Source organism: Sander lucioperca, chromosome 9, assembly GCF_008315115.2.
Source record: "Sander lucioperca isolate FBNREF2018 chromosome 9, SLUC_FBN_1.2, whole genome shotgun sequence".
NCBI lineage: Eukaryota > Metazoa > Chordata > Actinopteri > Perciformes > Percidae > Sander > Sander lucioperca.
In genome coordinates this window covers 33,214,193-33,234,768 of record NC_050181.1, presented here as the reverse complement: position 1 = coordinate 33,234,768, position 20,576 = coordinate 33,214,193, and the positions used below count along the sequence as shown (strand labels likewise).

Here is a 20,576-nt window from a genome sequence, read left to right as displayed (position 1 = left end):
TTTATGAAAATTACACCTCGTTTTGTCACCCTTTAAAATGTGAAAAGGTTATTATGGTCACTGAGTATTTATTTTCAGTTAATCATCATTACTTGTTGGTAGTTGGGTAACAAAGGGCATGGTGAGGACACCATTTTACTCCTCGCCAGCTGCCATTAAGCAAATGTTTTAAAGTTTACTTCTAAAACCAAATATCTTTTCAATTTGAAAGAAACACCTGGTGGTCATTGTTTAGCTTTCAAAACCTCAAGAATACCTCCTCTATAATGATTTTTATTGTGTATGCAAATGGATTTAGATAGCCAATAGTGCTTTTCCATAATTAGTTTCACTTTAATGCCAGCCATCAGAGTATTCAAATATTTCAAATAGTGGAGATCTTATATTGGGAGGACATTCTTTTTTTTTTTTCATGAAATTATGACTGGGCAGAGACATTCATGACAGATTTACACAATGTGACTTGGAAATAAAAGAAAGAAGACTGTAGACATTTTTCAGCTGGGTTTACTTTGTCTTCTGTTGACAGCAGCCGCGCTTGGGGCTTTAATTTTTATTTACGTACTCTTTACAACATATTATACAGAGTCATCAAAAGATGTTAGTGCTCTGGAATTATCACAAGCATTAAAATAAATGTAAAAAAAAAATGTAAGAAGCTCCAGTCATTTCCAATAAAGGAATGTTATTGTGCAACTATGACTAATACAGTTCATAATACATATAAAACATTTTTAAAAGGCAATTTTAATGCTGTTTGTCTTATGTCAGGTGTCTGTGTGGCTTTGCTGAAAAAGAAGAAAACATTCTAACTAATCCATGTGACTGGATAGTTAAACAGCGACGAGTGAAATAGATCTCCAGTTATAAATAAGTGGATTTTAGCACCTCCATTGCCATTATGAATTTTAAAGGAACATTCAAGTCTACACTATCCACCCTGCATGTCAAGCACACAGATCGCAATCCATCTTTGGCACAGGGTTGGGGAAGAAGCACCTTTTAAAAGAAGGCTCTGGGGGAAGAGCAGACCATTTGTGGTGATACATATGGATTTTTGGCAGATAAGTCTCTTCCTCCGAAGCTTTCGTCCACAGCAAGTACCTTCCTCTCCTTTTTTTTCTCCCCAGCCACAGCTCACTGAATCCGAGGATAACTGAACCCTTATCCACCCCTAATATTCTCTCTGACGCCGCACAAAAACCTTGATTTACCCTTCGTCTCGGAATAAAACGTACACTAGAGACAGCCACACAGTACCTTCCATAACACACAAGGTCAGAAATATAATGACATATTCCATCAGATAGCATTACATTTCTTCCCTGCCTCGATAAACGTGTTCTCCATATGTTTCTTTGTACACATGTAATAAATGTCTTATTTTCTTTACTTAGGGTGACATACTGTTGTTTTGTTTGCTTTAGAGCAAATCTCATTTTTTAACTAGACACACATATACATAAAACACACGTCGTATTTGCGACCAGAAGAGAGCTAGCTAGATTATAAGTTTCTGTTTGGCGTCTTCAGTGAGAACCAAAGGCGGATTTCTGCCCGTGTGTTTCCGCTCTTTGCCATTAAGGGGCAGAGGAGAGCATTTTTAGCATTGGAACCGGCAGAAACACAGTAAAGGGTTGGAGGAAGAGAGGGAAGGCGGGCTGGCGGGGACATGCCTATGGGGGAGGTGGCATTTTGAAGGGCAGGCGAGAGGGTGTTCATTGATCAAGCCGGAGGGAAGGGAGACAGATATGTCCGTCATCAAATTTGAAAAGGAGAAGAAGAAGGACGAGGAGGAGGAAGGAAGGAAGGAAGGACAGAAGAGAGAGGAGCAGAGCATTGAGCTGTGGGCCTGGCAGTCAGATAAGGAGAGGCTTAAAGAGTGGAGTGGATTGTGTATAGGCCTTTTCTGTGGGGGAATAATGCAGCGCAGAGTCGCAAGACGACAGGAAGAGGAAGAGATAAAGGAAGCCTAAGACGTAAGGACAGAGAGAATCAAACAGGGGTTTTGGAGGAAAGGAGGTGAATCCCAAGATGCGAGCAGAGATGACTAACAAAGCAGTGAAGACAGCACAGGAGGCGAGGAGGGAGAGGAAGATGGAGAGAGAGATCTCGTTACCAGTATGCACTAAAATAATTAGCCCTGGGTTGGCGAGGGGAAAAACGTGCGAGCGGATTAACTGGACCTAAAATAACTCGGAGAGCACAGAAGTTGCACCTCTTCCTGTAAAGCCCTTTTGTCAGACCCCTGAGAGCGTCCGCCAGCCCTACACGCTGTGACGTCATTCCAGGTTGTCAGTCGCTGGCCATCGGGTCAACAGCGGACAGCCTCATGCACTCAGGCACAAAAAGGACCCCCCCCCCCAACCTACCCAGCCTGCTCACCTCTTTCTTTTTCTCACACCACCCCCACCCCCCTGTTAGCTAAAAAATGTGCAGCTGTTACAGTAAGCCTGCATGCTCTTATAGGGCCAGAAATAGCCCCCTTTAGCCCGGGCAGGGACACGGCGACAACCTCCATTAGCTCAAATGTTGAAAGGATTGAATCACCCCGAGCTCGAGGGCTTGAACCTCTATCTACGCTCGGCTGAGAGCAGGAATCATATTTCTCTCCCACTATCACACTCCTCTCCGTCTCTCTTTTTCTCTATCTGAAGTCCAGAGTGCACTCGCAGCTCCGCTCAGTGTGTGTGTGTGTGTGTGTGTATGTGTGTGTGTGCGATTGAGTCGTAAACATTAAGGGGGAAGATTCATGAGACTCTAAACACAGAGGGATGTCTTTTCGGGTTTCTCTTAAGAAAGTTATGTGCGTTGTTAGGCCTTAAACTGTTTTACAGTTTGCCCAATGAGTGCATACAGGTTCTCCAATCAGCCATTGTAAAAAATTATTTGACACAGTTGCCACTGATATAGTAGGACTATTCTTACAGCCAGTGCTGTCTTGAAAGAGTAGAGATAATGGGAAATAATGGGGGTTGCATCAGGCTGGGCAGAAAAGGAGGGAGCAGACTAGAGGAGTGGAGGCAGTCATGGAGAAGTCAGACCTTTATCTACAGGAGAAAGAAAAGGAGGAAAAGAGGGAAGGGAAGTGAGAGAGAGGAAGAGAAACAGGATAGAGCAGTTAGCATATAAATCACTTTGTAATTTGAATTAACACGAAAAGTCAGAAAATTCACAGTAAAAGAGGAAGAAATGGGATTGGAGATGAAAAAAGAATGAAGATCAGAGTGAGGGGAGGAAGTTGGAGTTTGACACGTCGCCTCCGGGGAAAAAAAGCAAATTGGCTTGTCCCTGCAGCTTGGAATTCGTGATGCGTATCCGACGCATTTGGAGAAAGCTTTTTTCGGTGGATAGGATCACAATGGAAGAAACCAGAAAAGGCAAAAAACCCAGGGAGCAGCTTCTTAGATTTTGTTATCAAACCCAGCCGTCTTAGGGTCTCGCTTCATATGGCATATCTTATGACCTGACAAAAAGTACTCGGGGTGCCGGCTGGTGTATTATCATGACATCTTAAGATCTGGGCCCTGTATAGCTGTGTCTACAGTCATCAGCCTGTGACAAGAGCAGATATGATTTGACTCATTTATTCAGGGACTCAGGTTGGCGTTGGTGGGTGTGAAGCAGGTTTGTGGTTGAGCTCTCCTGCTGTCTCCTCAGTAGACTGCCCACTCTCTTATCCTCCACAGCTCCGTCCCCCCCTTGGCCTCCCCCGCCTCCCTATCGGTTTATTTTGTGAAGGTGAGCTGGTCGGCGATGTGGGAGAGGAAGCCAAGCGCTTTGGAGCTCCCCATCCCTCCCTCGCCGCCAGGCCTCTCCTCCCCATTTTTGCGGGTCAGCTCCAGATCGATGGTCATCAGCACCCGGCCCGGGCCCGCCTCCCCTCCTCCTCCTCCCACAACCCTCTCCGTCTTTCTGGCTACGGTTCGCTGCTGATGCTTGGGCTGGGCCTTGGCCACCGCCAGGCGTACGGGCTGGAGCAGCCGGCTTGCGAGCCCGCCCCAGCCCATCCCCGTATCCTATTTCTTATCCTTGCGTGACTCCTGCTTCTTCTTTTCGGAGGCAGCCGCCTTCACCTTCGAGGGGTCGGCGGCAGGCACGGGGCCCTGTGGGGGAGGAGGGAGAGGGGGTCGGGGGGAGAACAGGGGAGGAGAGTCACTTCAGGAGGAAAGGAGCGTGAGGGAAATAGAGGGGTGAGATGGGTGCGTTAGAGATGAGAGGATGAGAGATGGAGTTAGCAGGACAGGTGGAGCTGTGTGAAGAGGACAGAAGAACACATTTAGGAGGAGAAGAGTCAGACATACAGAGAGACGGGTGAGGAGGTAGAGAGACAGTCCTTTTAGGGGAGGGGGTAGCAAGTGAGGGGGGGCGGTGTCCAGAGCTGTAAGGGGGTGACAAAACAGGTAACCATGCGTTAGGATGGGACACAGTGGCAGGCAGGCTCCATACACCTGACAACTGAGTGACAAGTGATCAATAACACACATGCACACACGCACACACGCACGCACGCACGCACGCACTCACGCACGCACGCACGCACGGACACAGTATACCAGATTTGGTTCTTATTGGGATATGACTATTTTAAATACTTTGTGCCGATATATAACATCTTTTAATTTGGCTGTTTCTGTAGACAAAATAGCTCTTGTTTTTCCTCACCGTCTCCCTGAGTCAATCACAGTTGAAAAGTCCCCAGTAAGTAAGTTATTAATTAATTTAGCAATTTGTACACAAAACAATGGTAATAAATGTGGCTAAAAAGTGAGTTTTTAAACTGTTGTTTGAACATCATGTGTAGTTAGGGTATGCAACGCAATGAAATAGTCGTTCAAAGGCTGTTCACCAATTTAACAGTATACTTCAAATTAATAACCCCATGTGAATTATTCAAATCTAGCCTTTTCCATGTTTAAATAAAGTTGCTATGGCTTTTAAGTTTATTATTTAACCATCAGATTTAGTGTTAAACTAATGATTATGTTATTGTTATTCAAATTCTGGTTTGTTTTTGTTGTTTTTCCCGGTTTCTTTCCTTCTTGATGTTATGTGCATAAGTTGTCTAAATGCATACATTGTGAAGATGCAATGTCTCGTCAGGACTCTCTTGAAAAAAGGATGCTGCATCTCTAGAGGCATATTCTGTTGACAATAAAATGTGTTCAAAACTTTCACATTATTTCAACCTAGACATCTACTGTCCTGCAAAATCAATACAGCCATGCATACTGGGTCTCTAAAACATTTAGACTTTTAGACACTAAAAACTAAACGAAAAAGAGAACAATCTAATTGTTTGACGGCTAGCTGCACATCGAGGCACGATGCTCACAATTAGAGAGTACACTTGGAAATGAAACATTTGTTTACAAGTCATATAATTGGGCTATTAAAGTTTACAGTGGAATAAATAATTCCTTATAGACAACTTTGCTGTAGCCATGGTGACTTTACTGGCTATGTGATATTCTTTTTAAAGTTATACATTCATCCTCCATTCATCTTGTACTTATATAATTCATCCATCCACTCCCACTCATTCTGTATATTGTCTGTGCATTGTCTAAAAACATCTCTATAAGAAGAAATCTATAAAAGGAGGAGGAAGGAAGGAAAGTGAGGCTTCATTTAAGCACAACAAATCCATCAGGAGGAACTGTACAGAGTGGAGATGGGGTCAAGGTAATACTTCACTTTACAATAGCTGTATTCCAGTGCATTAACCTGTGAGTTAACCTATTGAAAAGTATCACAAGTGCACGATAATGCTCTGATTGAGCCTAATAAAACTTCACTCACATGTAATGGTTTGCACAACACTGTGTACTTTTAATAATCTGCCACAGGTTGAACTACGGGCCAGGACACTGGTGTAAAGTGTTCTAAACAGAGGACAGTCAGAGTGAATAGTAAGCATGCTGGATCTGAGGTTTGGAGACTAACATATATCCTCTAATACTTCAGGTTAGTCAACGGTGGAAAGCACACTAGAGGCTGCTTCTAGCCACTGACGTTTCGGCTAATAATACCCCACTGATTGCATTAGAAAATGTATCATCTTTAATTAGAGCACTGTGCAAAAGCAGCATGCATTCTGATAAGACAGCAATGGAGGCGTACGCTGCAGCTAACATCCAGCTCGGCGGGGCAGCTGCGCACCCCAGCCGGTGTCATTACCTTCAATAAAACCTAGATTCTCTCTTACATCATGTATTGTTTACCATTATGCATCCTACGGTAGGCTCAGTTTTTGTTGTATTGCAGAGCTCCCACGCTAATGACAGGGCTGCCTCCTCAACACAGTCGAGCCTGCTACGGCAGAATGCAGAGCCACCCTTGTTACAGGGGCTGCACACACTTCAAAGGAAATGTGGGTACAGTAGCAAAACAGGAGGGACCGGTGGGGAAGGCAGATAGGAACGAAAGTGGCTGCGTCCCCTGCTGCATGCTAAAGAGAGACGGAGACAGGCGAGGAGGGAGATTGAGAGGTAGATGGAGAGTGAGAGGTAGCGATTTTCTGTCCAGAACCCGAAGCTGATCAGAACCCAGAACACCTGAGAAGGGAGAGGAGAGAAACTGGAAAGGGAGTGATGTGGTGGTGGGAAGAAGTGTGATGGAGGATCGACAGAGCGTAAGGGGAAGTACAAAGGGAAGAGGAGAGGGGGAATTACAGACAGATGGATGCTTCTCATGGTCAGCAAGGAAGTCAAAGGCAGGGAGGAGAGGTGGGAGGTGGGGAAGGAGAGGAGAAGAGGATGGGACTGAAGAGAGAGAGAGAGGGAGACTGGGGACCGGAATGTGAATGAGAGAGCAAGGGAGGGAGTGAAGTAAAGTGAGGAGGTGAGGCAATTGGGGGATGAAAAGAAGAACGGGTGGGATGTGTGTGTGTGTGTGTGTGTGTGTGTGTGTGTGTGTGTGTGTGTGTGTGTGTGTGTGTGTATGTGTGTGTGCGCTCAGATCGATACAGAGTGCACTCAATTATCATTCCAGTACAGAGTGTGTGTGTATGTGTGTGTTCATTCCTGTGAGCTTTGGTGTGTGTGTGTGGCTGCTGGGTAAACTCCTCTCCCACAACTCCAACTAATGGGGAGCAGCACACACCACAGGGTTCCTTTGTCTCTCTGTCTCACTCGCTCGCTCCCTCCTTCACTCCCTCACCCACATAGCCTTTTGGAGATTTGTAGTGCAAGCCCAGCAAGCAGAAAGTAACGAAGATGGTGGAGGCTGATACAAAATTGTGTTGTGTCAGCGGAGCCTCCTAATAAGGGCTATTTCATCAAACAACCACTTATGAGCACACTATAAAATCCCACGAGCCCTCTGTGTGCGGCGAAGCTACAAGAGAGGCAAAAGCTCTGAGGGAAAAAAAAAAAAGAATTAAATTAAAAAAAAAAGGGAGTGTGCGCTCAGATGGAATATTTTTCTTCCAAGCCAAGACTTGCAGGAGGAGTAACTGTAAACGACAACATTGTCAAATATTCCGGTGTCCTTTTGGCGGCGAGTTATTTATTCATATATGCACTGTCACCCGCCGCAGGCACTTGAGAGCAACTGACTGCAGCTCAAGAGTAACCTGACAATCACACGACAGTAAAAAGGAAAGAAGAAGACAGAGGGAGGAAGAGGGGCTCCAGGGAGATGAGGATGAGCGCACTTGTTTGAGGTAGGAGGAAGGGTTGGTCCTCGCTGGTGTCGCCGCCTAGGTTTGAGCCACAGGGGCAAGATGCTTGCGGAAGCCCGCCACCGCCACCGCCACCACTTTACATTAGCTTATACCTGCGGCTAATTGGCTTGCTGTCACAATAACACCTCTGATCTTCCACTTCGGATATCTTTGCACATCTCTCATTTCAAAGCTGATTTTTGATTAAGGAAAACGCCTTGAACCCAAATCCCTTGACTTCCCCTTTTTCATTATCAGCAGGCAGGGCGTGCAGTCGATTAGAATACACCCCCGCAACCAACCAGCCGCCACATCACCACACAGTAATCAAACAGAACTTGCCCGGGTGCCTTGTATTTACAAAAGAATACAAGACACCAAAATGTATGATTAATCCGCCACTTGAGGCTATCACACTCCCATGAGGAATAGAGGGAGAAAAAATTCCCCAAATCCTTGGCGTGCAGCAGCACAAAGCCACTGATAACAGCCCAGACCATAATAGGCCCAGTGATTTTCATTTGACTCCCAGTGAGCCAAATCAGCAGCTCCCGTCCCTTTCCCCACTGTGAGCGAATCAGTCCCATTCAATGCACCAAAAGCATTGCTCGGCCATTTCACAGTAGCTGGTTTGATTTCTGCCCCATGGCTGTTTACTCGCACCGTGCTGTTTGGCCCCCCTGAGGGAGCTTAAGGAGGGGTGAGGGCCACGAGAGAGAGAGAAAGAGAGAGAGAGAGAGAGAGAGAGAGAGAGAGAAAGAGAGAAAGAGAGAGACAGGAGGGACAGTACAGGCTTTAAAGCCCCTTCAACGCTGAAAAGGCACTAGAATTTTAACAGCTTGAATACTGTTATTACTGTTTGCCAGGCAGAGTTTGAATGACATGTTATTTTGTTGTGGATATGTTGCTTTGAGGAGGAGTCGGCTAAGTGTGCGGACATATCGGAGCTGCTTGCACTGGCATTGGGGGAATGCGATTATGAAACTGTGCCGTTATGCACTGTCATGTTGGATGTGTGCTATTGTGTGGCTGCGCCCCATCAGAATAAATATTCCTTCTGACAACACGATTCCTCAGCCTTTATTGTAATCTCTAAAAGGATGTGATTTCACTATTTAGCGCCTGAACATGACAGCAAACCAAGCTGTTGCATTTGGTGTTGTCGACTTGATGTGTACATGTGTCGGAGCGTGTGAGGAAAGGAGACAGAGGAGGAAGAGGAGGAGGAGGAAAAAGAGGGGATGGTTCAGGGAGGAAAGGAGAAAACTTGCCTGTCTCTGCTGTGATCCCTCTTTCTTTTTCTTGCCATGTTTGCTGGAGGGGACAAAAGAAAGACAATGTCAGGATGTCGAATCTATCTCTCCCTCCAGTGGTCACAGGGAAGCATTGCCTGGCAGTCCATCATAAAGAGAACACCAACTTAATCTATTGGCCCTGTCTCAAACACAGCCCCCAGGTGCTAGATCTGTTAGGATCTCATAAGATTGGAAAGGTATAAGCAAGATGATGGATCCATCATCTTCATGATCGAGTGGATTATCCACTCGGCAATCTCTCGCTTCACCACTTTTAAATCATCTTGCTTCGGACCTATGCAGTGCTGTTTATAGATTTAATCTAAATGAGACATAATTATCTCTCTCTTTCAAGCTGACTAGCTCCAAAATCACAACCCCGCATGCCTAACCAAATCAAATCGTGGCACGGCAGCTACGCCAGCTTGGCCACGCAGGTGTCGGTGCCAGGGATGGGCTCGGGCCTCAGCTCCAGTCCCTGGCACAGACCCGCCTGGCAGAGCGCCGCCGGCCATGGGCCGGGCACTGACCTGACACTGAGGCTGAAGACGCGGCGCGCCACCAGGAACCTCATTAGGTAGTAGATGACCACGATGAGTACTAGCAGGCCCAGCACCACCCCGATGATGGCGCCTGTGATCACGCCAGCCTGGATGGGCACTGTGGGGGGTGGCGGAGAGGAAAAGGAAGTGTTGGAAGGTGCGGGAGAGAGAATATGAGAGTGGAAAGTGACAGAGAAAGGTTGGTGAGTGCGAGTAAAGAAAGAGAAACCGTTAATGAAAGCCGGAGAAGAAAAGATGTCACGGGAAGGGAGGAATTGACAGGAGAGGAAGACGAGGAACAAAGCCAGACGGAAAAGGGAATAAGAGATGAAAGACGAATAGATGAGGAAAAATAAAGGTTGAATGAAAGATGAAGAAAACAAGTGCAGTAGAGGCAGAGAAGGAGATGAAGAGGAGGAGAGATACGTAGTATGAAGGTGAGAGCAGGGAAAGAGAGGGAGAAGGTGGGGGAAGGGACGAGATGGTGGAAGTCGATGGTAAAAGGGGAAAGAAGAGAGAGATGGGAGGAGAAGGCGAGAAAAGAAGTGAAAGGGAGGCAGTGATGGCAATCTCAAATAGAGAAAGAGATAAAATTGTAATTGATTTCATTTAGCGGGAAGTGCAAGGAATTGTAAGCAAGGCTGCGCAGCGACTGGTCTGAACGCAGCACTCGCTTTAGTCCGATGCACAGCCAAATTGAGATTAATTTCAGAGTTTGTAATGATTTGAAACAACAATTGAGAACAGTTGGCTTCTGACGAAGAAAATTCCCCCAAAATGTGCCATATGGGCTCAGTGGAAAGTTAATGAGCAGACACAGATGTAAGACAACACAGGCATTAGACTTTACATTCTGGGGGAATTTGATTTTGCTGTGGAACCCCCCACCGGACTCTCCCTGTCCTCCCTCCCATCTCACCCTTCTCAAAGACGAGCAGCCGCACGCTGGAGGGCCGGCCCACTATGTCAGGGGGGTTCTTGGCGTCGCAGGTGAAGGTGCCGTTGTCATTGTAGTCCAGGTTCTTGATCAGGATGGAGCCGTCGCGGCGGCCCGGGTTCCCCACAAACTCCAACCGGTCCCTGAATGGGCCTTTGTTGTCCACATAGGCCACACCACCAGTGTAGTGGAAGATCTGGAACAGACAGAGAGGACATGGGACTGTTTATGCACGTTGTGTCACCACAATGACACGCAGTTAATCTCAAGAGCAACTGCACCTGACAGTTTTTGTGGTTGTCATCAGCGGTGGAAGAAGTATTCAGATCCTTCCCTCAGTTAAAATCCCTCCAAATCAAAATCAATAAAAAGTTTATATAAAACGTCATCATGTTGAGTCAATTCTGAACCAATCAGCTGTTAGATCAGCTGAGAGGCCGGCGTTTCAGCATGCCCTGAGTCCGCCTGGGTCTTGCAGTCAGTGGAGAGCAACTGCGGCGCCTGCCTCTAAAAACTGCGGCCGCCTTGATCTCGTGAGGTTATCGTTGCCCACGCGTGCATGACGTCAAAGCAAGTTGGGATCAAGTCGGACACAAATCTAACCGGCATGCATTGGGCGGCGATCGCCGGTGATCGATTCTGCGCAGATCTGGCTCATCTCGAACGAGCCTATTCTTGGGTTTTCTCCGGTCAAATTTTTACTGGTCCAATCAGCGAACAGAGGGAGTAGCTGAGAACGATGACGTTGAGGTTGTGACGTGCGCTAGTTTGAGTTGTAGTTCCATAACGGCGGCAGAGAAAGATTCGGTCCATTGTGGCAACGCTGCCGAATATCCAGAAGTTAAAGCCAGAGCAAGAACAATCTTTGCTGAGTTTTGTTGGTGGCCATGATGTTGTGGCCCTCCTCCCCACGGGTTCGGGAAAAGTTAGATTTTCCAGCTCGCTCCATTAGTGGTGAAGGAGTTGGCTAAGGCGAACGCTAGCGATGCTAAGCCGATAGTTGTTGTCGTCTCCCCTCTTGTTAGCTTGGTCCTACCAGACAGTACGTAGGAGGGCGGAGCCAGGCTACCAGAGTTGCTATGAGCAGATCCAATAGTTTTAAATTTCAATAGAGTACCCACCTTCAAGGAAGTTAATACTCGTCAATGGAGTGTGGCCAGACTCTCTGTACAAATGAAATGTACAAGAGTCTGGTAGGACCACATAGTTACAAATAGCCACCAAAGTAAAAATACTAATACCACACTGTAAAAAATACTCTGTTAAAAGTAAAAGTCCTGCATTGAAAATGTTGCTTAAGTAAAAGTATGTAAGTATCATCAGGAAAATATTACTTAAAGTATTAAAAAGTAAAAGTAATTCAATGCAGAAAAATCCTCACATTTTAGAAACTGGAAACAATCCAAACAGTTGCGTGTTTAATGGTCTAACCATTTCAGCTGGACTTGTAGGTCGTTGTTGGCTAGTTTCATTTATAATAAAACATCAGATTTTATAAACTACTTGAGTTTTGTGTGCAAAGATCTTAATTTGTAAAGTAACTAGGAACTAAAGCTGTCACATGAATGTAGCGGAGTAGAAGTAGAAAGTGGCATGAAAAGAAAAGACTTGAGTAAAGTACAGATTTGTACTTAAGTACAGTATTTCAGTGGGTTGGCTCAGTAGGTAGAGCAGGTGCACATATACTTGGAGGTTTATGCCTCGACGCAGAGGTCCAGGGCTCGAATCCAACCTGTGACAATTTCCTGCATGTCTTCCCCCTCTCTCTCTCCCCTTTCTCACCTAGCTATCCTGTCAAATAAATGCGGAAAAGCCCAAAAAATAATCTTTAAAAACAAATTCCATTACAATACATTCCACCACTGGTTGTTATCCAGAAGTAGTGTGCATTTTACATGTAGGTCCGATTTAGCTTATTCTGTGGAGGCTCATAGGTTGCTGCAGCCTGTAGTGGTTGGAGTTATGTTCAATGTTTTAGTCATGTACAGGATCAGGACAAAAATGTAAGAGTCTAGTCTGCATCAAGAAGTAGGGCTGGGTATCAAACCATAATACATTTTTGGCACCAAATGAAATGTGTCTGAAGCAAGAGTATTGAAACCTGTCAAATGCTGAAGGTTGGAATCAAATCTGCTCGTATTCATAATAGTATTTCTATTATTAAACTTGCTAGCAAACAGTTGCTGATTCAGACAAAGATGAGGAGCAACATTGGCATTCATTTAGAGTCGTGTTTGAGGGGTACAACTGGGGTGAGCAGGGCTAAGTGCCGATGCCCCAGACTTTGCACTATAAGAAAAAAATCCGTAAAAAAAACGGATAATGTCCTGACAGCCTTTTCCGTTAAGTTTACGGACATTCCTGTTAATCGAAAAACGATTAACAGGACAATTGTGTAAATTTACAGTATATCCTCTGTACATTTAACGGACATTTCTGTTAATACAAAAAAAACGGAAAAACACCTGTGAAAGATCATTACAGAAAACGTGTACAAGGTCAAGGTGAAACGTGGTTGACATTTTGGTAAACGATTAATTAAAATGTTCAGCACAGATCTGATTGAAGGTTTGAGGCCTGTGAAAGCCTTGCATGAATTACACCTTTTACATGATATGAACATGTCAGAAATCAAAAACGACATTTTAAAAAAGGACAAATGCACCATGAAAACAGATAGACGTATGAAACTGTAAATGTGTCCCGGCAGGTGAAGAAATGAGCGACAGAAGATAAGTGGGGAAAAAAAGAAAAAGGAGAAGAGAAATCTAGTTTCAAAGTGAGGGCACTGCAGGAGACAGATGAAAGCGAAGGAGGTGAAGGGAGGAGATAATGACAGAGGAGGGGAGGGACAAAGAAGGCAGGGTGAGGGGGGAGGAGATTAAGGGAGGTGGACAGAGGGAGGCGCAGTCAGGACGGGGAGATAGAGAGATTAGAGAGATGGCAGGACGATAAGGGCAGGCCGAGTGAAATTAAAGAGCAGGAGGACTGGGAGGATTAGGAGACTAAGTTTCTGTGTGCTTGTTGTTTCCTTCTTCCTGTTAATACTAGGGCTGCACCATATGAGGAAAATATGCTATAACGTTGAATATCAGGATAATGATATTATTTGCGATAAATAAACAGATATTAAAATGTACTCTGTTCTGCCTTTCTGCTGCTTTCAGAAATCTGCTAAAATACAGCAAATTGCTTGTTGAATTAAAAAAATAAATTCCAACATTATTTTAATGTACAAATTGAACATTGAATTGAACATAAAAAGCACCATTGAAAAATAATGACGTTTACATTTTAAAGGGCAGTTTTCTACTGATACTCCGTTTTAACTAACACAAACAAAAAACTTGTGCTATAAGATTCCGTTCTCATGCCATGTCTTGTACTTGGGTGATATTTCACTTGTAACATTGAAGAGGGACCCATACCTGGTAAAGATACCAGCAGCAGGGAAAACCATAACCAGAAGCTGGTATAAGCCTAGTCTATATCCACGGCGTTCCACTTCTGGGATTACTTCTCATTCTGCCGAAAATTCCGCCGGATGTCACTCTTTTTGGATGTCCGCTTTCAGATGTCCGTTACCTTCCTCTTTCTTTGTGTTGGCATTCTAAACTCCGGTGGATTTCTGAGGACTATGGTTAACTGCTCCTCAGATCTCTGCAGGGTAAATCCAGACAGCTAGCTAGACTATCTGTCCAATCTGAGTTTTCTGTTGCACGTCTAAAACAACTTTTGAACGTACACGTTCCACCAAAACAAGTTCCTTCCCGAGGCTATTTTGCAGAGGCACCATTGCTCCATCTGGCGCTTAGCACCGCACAAGACGATTGTGATTGGTTTAACGAAATGCCAATAAACCAGAGCACGTTGTTCTCTCATCCCGGATTGCTGTGTGGACTAGCCAGACCTTCCTTCACAGCGCTGTGGAGGATGGTCTGGCAATGCGAGACTAGTATACAAGGAATAAGGACAATGGAAAGGTTGACTTCTGTGCTAGGTTTAAGGGAATATCGGTGTGCCAAAAGATGGCAGAAGTGGACATTGTAATTAATCAAAACATAAGGACACTGGCTCACAGTTTGGACACAGTGGATAAAGCATCTACTTGAAATGATACATTTTATTTCTACTTTTGAGGCTATCATCACCTTTCCTCACAGGCCCTGTTTCCTTTTTGCTTGTTTGTTTTTAATTGTTTTCTACTTATATTAATAATACAATATTCACAAATTGATGTGACTGTGTACAGTTGTAATGTACTTCAAAAAAAAATTTTAAAAAGAGAAAAAAGTGTCTTTCGCAATGTGTCGCAGGCTTTCACAATGTGTTTATTGCAGCAGTTAAACTATATTATATATAAAAACGATATATTGTGCAGCCCTAGTTAATACACAAATCCTGCACTTGTGTGTCAGGATGAATTGAGTATTGCTTGAGTGTGTGATGACATTTTTAGATGTTCACACAGTCCTATATTTGTCGGATTAAACCAGGATTCCTTTTTTGATGATTTGCAAGTATCCTGTTCTGGGAGAGTGCTCTGAAAATGTCTGAATCCTCTAGCGATGTTGAAATCCCAGAGATCCTGATATTAAACCATCACATACAGAGTTGGCAAGTGATCCCAAATCAATGAGATCACATATTTTTTATAGTTTCAAGCACTTCTCCAGCCAGAAATCATGTGACGTTAGTACCCCCCCCCCCCCCCCCCCCACCCCTCTCTGACTACATTTTTGTTCCACTTGGTGCCTGGTAGGGGAGGAGACGGTGAAAACAAAAAAGTCTTTTTGGCAGAAGACACAGCCATTGTTGGCAAGCCAACAGCAAACAATGTTTTTGTATTTCCTTCTTGAATATGTATGTGTAGCTTCTTGAATGTGGAATAAGGTTAACATCAAGAGGGAGTACATAACATGATAATTTAATTTAGGGAGATTTGGAAAAAACTCCTACTCCCTCTGGTGTACCTCCCCTTACTGATTCCTGCTAAATATCTGGCTCTTTAGCTGCTAAATGCTCCACTATGCTCACCAATAGTGGCTGTCTTTGTTGCCATTTGGTGCTGAGCAGGTAGTGTACTGTGGCTTTATCACAACTTTTTTTTAGCTTTTTTCATAACCACTCATACACATACACACACAAGTCCATACATCCCTATTATATCTATATTCTTTCAATTTATGTTACGCCTTTGTTGTTTCATGTAACCAACCTCATGCTTGTTTTTTTGAATTCCATGCTTACTTGTGTTTAATTTGTAGATTTCAGGACTTTTGTTATTTCTTTAGGTGAGATTCCTTCTATAAGCCCCTAGGGGCTTTCCTAATCTCACCTGCATAATTTTTCCTTTTTTTTACCCGTTGTGTTCCTGTTGCCTTGGTTTTATTGTGCAAAATAAATACTAAAACCAAGGGTGTAGGATTTGTTTAAACATTGAAACCAAAAATTGGACACTAATAACCGGGGGGTCTGGGGGAAATGTTTTTGAGCGTCAAACACGTAATTTCCTGCATTCTGGAGAATGTTTTTGAGATAATTTATAGTGCAAATGTCTTTATTTATGTAAAGGAAATTATTATTCTCCTGTATTGGTCAAAACTTTCTGCATATTCAAAACATCACACGTGTTTCTGGATGTTTTTAAGGAATCATGTACTGTACATTTCAACAGTCAACAACAAATCTATTAGAGAATAAGACCTTGTTAAAGCCAGAAGCTCTTAAGTTTAAATCTACATAAAAGACATTTAAAATCACATCTTTATTTTTCACGCTCTTGATGTGTTCTTTAATCCCCCAAAGTAGCACACACACACAATTGTTTGTTTTCCGTACATGTTTTGAATCCCCTGATTGATTATTTTTTACCTCTTTTGGGGAGTGGGTTGTCTTTCATATTTTTTCAGGGGGACAAATCTTCCTCTTCTAAATATTGGGGGGGGAGGGGCATATCCCCTGCATCCCCCCCGACATCTACGCCTATGCTAAAAATACTACTTTACTGACAACAGCTGCCTGCTGCGGCTGATAGCAGCACAGATGAGGGCATGAGAGCGGATCAAAAGAGCAAAGCTGCGGGCTGTAAAACCAAAACTAAGCGCTTCAAGATGAAAGTAACATGAAGGTACTTTTTGTAGAGCAATGATTTACATTATGCTTGTTCCGTGACAATGTCATCAAGTGCAACTTTAATGTGGATGTGACTAATTCGGTAGAGATTTACCAATTGCTTTACAGGTTGCTTGAATGTGACAGAAAACTGTTGGTAATTTGACACAACAGCATGTTTTCTTTACAGGATGATGCCATGATCACGTACGCCTGTCAGGTGCTACACTTATCAATAAGTAGATTTATTAAAAAAAAAAGTCTGGAGTGCTGGGAAGTTCAAATAAATCATGAAGGTGCTCTTTTGAAGGGGAGCACAAAAGAGAAAAAAGGTCTAAGGCACTCTTCTTGCAATTTCTTTTTTTAAAGCCTTTATTGAAATGGCCATTTCACATCAAAATCTTAGTACATTAAAAATAGAACTAAAGAAGGATAGAGGGAAACTGTGTCTTGAGGGCTACACCCTGAAAAAGGCTGCTTGTGCCGCAACCCAGATATATATTTTAGGCATTTTAGGCCTTTATTAGATAGGACAGCTTAGACATGAAAGGGGAGAGAGATGAGGAATAATAATAATACATTTTATTTGTAATGCACTTTATATTTAAGCAAATCTCAAAGTGCTACATAGAAATGTTTAGGAGAAAAAAGTATTCAAACTAAAAGAAACAACAAAAAGACAAGGAAAGGGGTAAGAAATCAGCCAAAAGCTCTGCTGAAAAGGTGGGTCTTAAATGACATGCAGCAAAGGGCCGGAGGTCGGAATCAAACCTGCAACCGCTGCAGTGAGGACTGAGCCGCTTTATGTGGGCACACGCTCTACCAGGTGAGCCACCCATGCAACCCCAGGCTTTTTATTTATTTTTGCAAAAAAGAGTGCCTTGGTACTTTTTTCTCTTATCAATAGGTAGGCTAGAGTTTGTGTGTGTGTATTTGTGTCTTACAGAGATGCTGTCCCGGGCGCCATCAGGCCTGTATGTCCAGGAGAAGGTGACTTCCTCCGAGGTCCAGCGCCAGGAGAAGAAGGAACAGGACAGCCGGACGTCGCCGCCCACCAGGGCGTGGCGCTCCCAGCCGGTGTAAATCATAATGGCCTGGGACTGCTCAGGCACTGGGAGACACAAAGCAGGGACATTACTTCACAAATAAACACATCACCACAAGATAAAAATGTCCAGTGAGTTCAACATGTTTTTGGTTTAATATTACCTTAAATATTGCCTTTACTACACTGTCTGACTACCATGTGGTAGAAAGTGATCAGAATTGCAACCTGCAAAAGCTTTTTGTTAGAAGAAAGCAAGGTAATGAACAAACACAATCATGATGCACATATCAACAATCATGTTGTCTACATGAGTGACATAGCAACACACTTTGTTTTTGAAATTCTGACCGACATATATCCTTATTCTGTTATACTTTTGATCAAAATACACTGTATTGACTGGCATTTTTTCTTAAGTCACTATACGTTCCTCAACATTGTTCAACCCCTACTGTAATCTCGAGCATCATTCACATTACAATTTATTACTTTTCTCCCTGAAATCTATCAAATAAAACCCAGAGTTAGATATGCAACCACGCACGCACGCACGCACGCACACACACACACACACACACACACACACACACACACACACACACACACACACACACACACACACACACACACGCACACGCACACACACACAGTTAAACTGCACATTTAGTGGTTTCAGATCCACCATTGATTCAGACATGCACTCAGTAAATATTTGGATTATTACTGGAATAGTGGTGCTAGTCTCTCAAAGTCAAAGGGGAACATAATTTTCTCCATTAATATAGATTATGTTGGCTTAATCATTTGCACTGTTTATGCTTGAGTAATATCTAATGATCGATGTTAATTTTGTTTTGGCTGCAAAATCAATATTTTACTTCCCTGGAAAATGCACTCAGCATCTCAAACAACCACCAACACCCCTGGGAGCTGCACACCCCTGCCACTCTAACATTAGACGGAACAACATAATTTTTCTATTGTTCAGTTTCACTTAAAATGTGTGAATGGGCCACCATGCGTCAGTCGTGGAGCTTTATTTTAAGCCTGGAGAGTAAAGTTCACGGCTTTTACTGTGACGAGCGTCCTTGAGCGAACGCCGTTAGTGCCCCAGCCCTCGCAAAACTTGTAAATAAAATCACGCTGGACATTTTTTACTAAAATTCTGACAAAAACTGCAAACATATGACAGCTAACCCTCGCTTCTGAAGTGATAATAGTACGTTGCTTGCTTAGAGACACCTGCTTTATAAGAGGAGTACACTGCTGGGTCATTTAGCATAATGCACCTGAGAATCAACAGTGTCCTCTACAGGTGGCTATTTTTTAAATTAAATCAATAAGTAAATGTTAAGACATAAATTTAAATGCTTTAATTTAATATTACGGCAGCGTAGAGGGAGATATTACATTTTAGTGAAAGATCAATTAATTCCCTACTAAGCCTATTGACCCTTTTGATTCTCATTAAGTCCTTTAGTTCTCAGGTAAGCATTAAAGAAGAAAACACAGAATAAAGGCCCTCTTCATCATATCCTCATTTAACCTTTAACCCCACATCAGTGGAAAGATAATTTCTACATCTTCACTTTCAATACATGCAATTCACTGTGGGTGTCTTTGAGACCTCTTCAGAATAAAAATAAATTTAAAAAAAGTTCAAAGAATATTAGTTATTTCTTTTACCTATTCCCAGGAGGACAACCGACGCCAGCGCCAAAAACGTCAGCATGGTTTCTGGCTTCTAGGGAGCTCCCAAAAGACGGATGCTACAGACCTGACAGGAATCTGTCGAGGAAGAGTCCCACTCTGGAGGGAGAGTGAGTGAGTGGAAGGAGGAGAAAGAAAGAAAGTGTGAGTGGAGGGGTTGCAGGCCGCCAGGACAGAGGGCTTCACAACAACAGAAAACCCACTGTCCCATGGTTTATACCCAACCCCACCCCTCTCACAGGCCCGGTCCGGCCCATTCCTCCTCTCCAGACACCCCCCCCACACACACACACCCACCCATCCTGCCATTTCTCTTCTTTTCGTCCCTCACTGAAACAAATTACACAAATTAGCTCTTGAAATGAAAGAAAAACGCAGGCGAGAGGCACCTGCGCCGTACAGTAGCTGGTGGGTAAACAATTAAATAACCTCTGCTTGTCAACTCTAGATGTCTCCTTTTAAAAAACAAATCCATTAGTATTGTTAACTCATCCCCTTGGGTGAATGATGGCATACATTGTCTTAAAAGATTGCAAAAAGGTTGAGCTTTGGTAAAAAAAACAAAAAAATTATTTGAGGTATATTTTATTCTCATGAAGGAACTACTTCCATCCGTTAATAGGGAAGTGAAAGAGGTGAGAACTGCATATTTTTCCAATATGACGGATTGCAATAAGAAGAATCCCAGAGCATTGCTAGATTGGTGAACCCTGCCCCTCCCCCTGTACTGGTCTTTTTAAATGATAACTGTGGAATGTTTTTATCATTCTTTGTGAATAAGGTCACTGACATAAGGTCTAAATATGACCTTCCTGTACTCCTGGGGCTGACTGTCTGGATCATGTTTCCTATTGAGCCAGTTAAGCCTAATCTCATGGGTAGATCTCACAGACATTGTCTCCCAAATGTGCACCCCTTGACACTTGACATTGTTCCAACCTCTCTTTATAAAGATGTTTTTAGTTCCTTAGAACCATTCTTACTCCCCATTGTAAAAAGCTCTTAGCATTGGCCTTGTGCCTGATTATTTTAAACATGTGATTATTCAGCCAAGCTGGACCCATTGCTTCCCAGTAGGTATAGATTCATATCCAGACTCCCTTTTATTTCCAAGGTCTTGGAATAAGCAATGACATTTTTAATAAATTCCAGTCTGGTTTTCGTTTAAGACACAGTACTGAAACTGCTTAGGGTTTTAAATAATATGTTAATGTGTGTCGACACCGGGGAATGTTCAGTTCTGTTGCTGCTTGACATGAGTGCA

The 20,576-nt window shown here is 43.5% G+C and overlaps 1 protein-coding gene across 4 annotated transcripts; it reads right to left on the bottom strand.

Moving 5' to 3' along the window:
* Positions 1-491: 491 nt before the first annotated feature.
* Positions 492-19,533, bottom strand: mpz (myelin protein zero). Of its 4 annotated transcripts, XM_031286095.2 has the most exons (7): positions 19,289-19,533; positions 17,499-17,665; positions 10,423-10,636; positions 9,492-9,621; positions 8,938-8,980; positions 4,077-4,106; positions 492-3,050 (listed from the first exon to the last, which is right to left on the bottom strand). In XM_031286095.2, exons 1-7 carry the CDS (start codon positions 19,332-19,334, stop codon positions 3,039-3,041), a joined length of 642 nt encoding a protein of 213 aa, XP_031141955.1. In that variant the 5' UTR covers positions 19,335-19,533; the 3' UTR covers positions 492-3,038. The 4 variants fall into 4 exon arrangements, with proteins under 4 accessions (XP_031141955.1, XP_035860909.1, XP_035860911.1 ...); XM_036005016.1 differs by having other exon boundaries at positions 492-4,106; XM_036005018.1 differs by lacking the exon at positions 4,077-4,106.
* Between the last annotated feature and the right edge of the window lie 1,043 nt (positions 19,534-20,576).

What these genes read in the sequence shown, in the direction of transcription:
- mpz (XM_036005016.1), bottom strand. Translation starts at nt 19,334, where the DNA reads ATGCTGACGTTTTTGGCGCTGGCGTCGGTTGTCCTCCTGGGAATAG. An exon ending in GCTGCTCGTCTTTGAGAAGG is followed by an intron (nt 9,622 to 10,422) that starts GTGAGATGGGAG and finishes CACCCCCCACAG; the next exon opens with TGCCCATCCAGGCTGGCGTG. An exon ending in GTCTTCAGCCTCAGTGTCAG is followed by an intron (nt 8,981 to 9,491) that starts GTCAGTGCCCGG and finishes TGTCCCCTCCAG; the next exon opens with CAAACATGGCAAGAAAAAGA.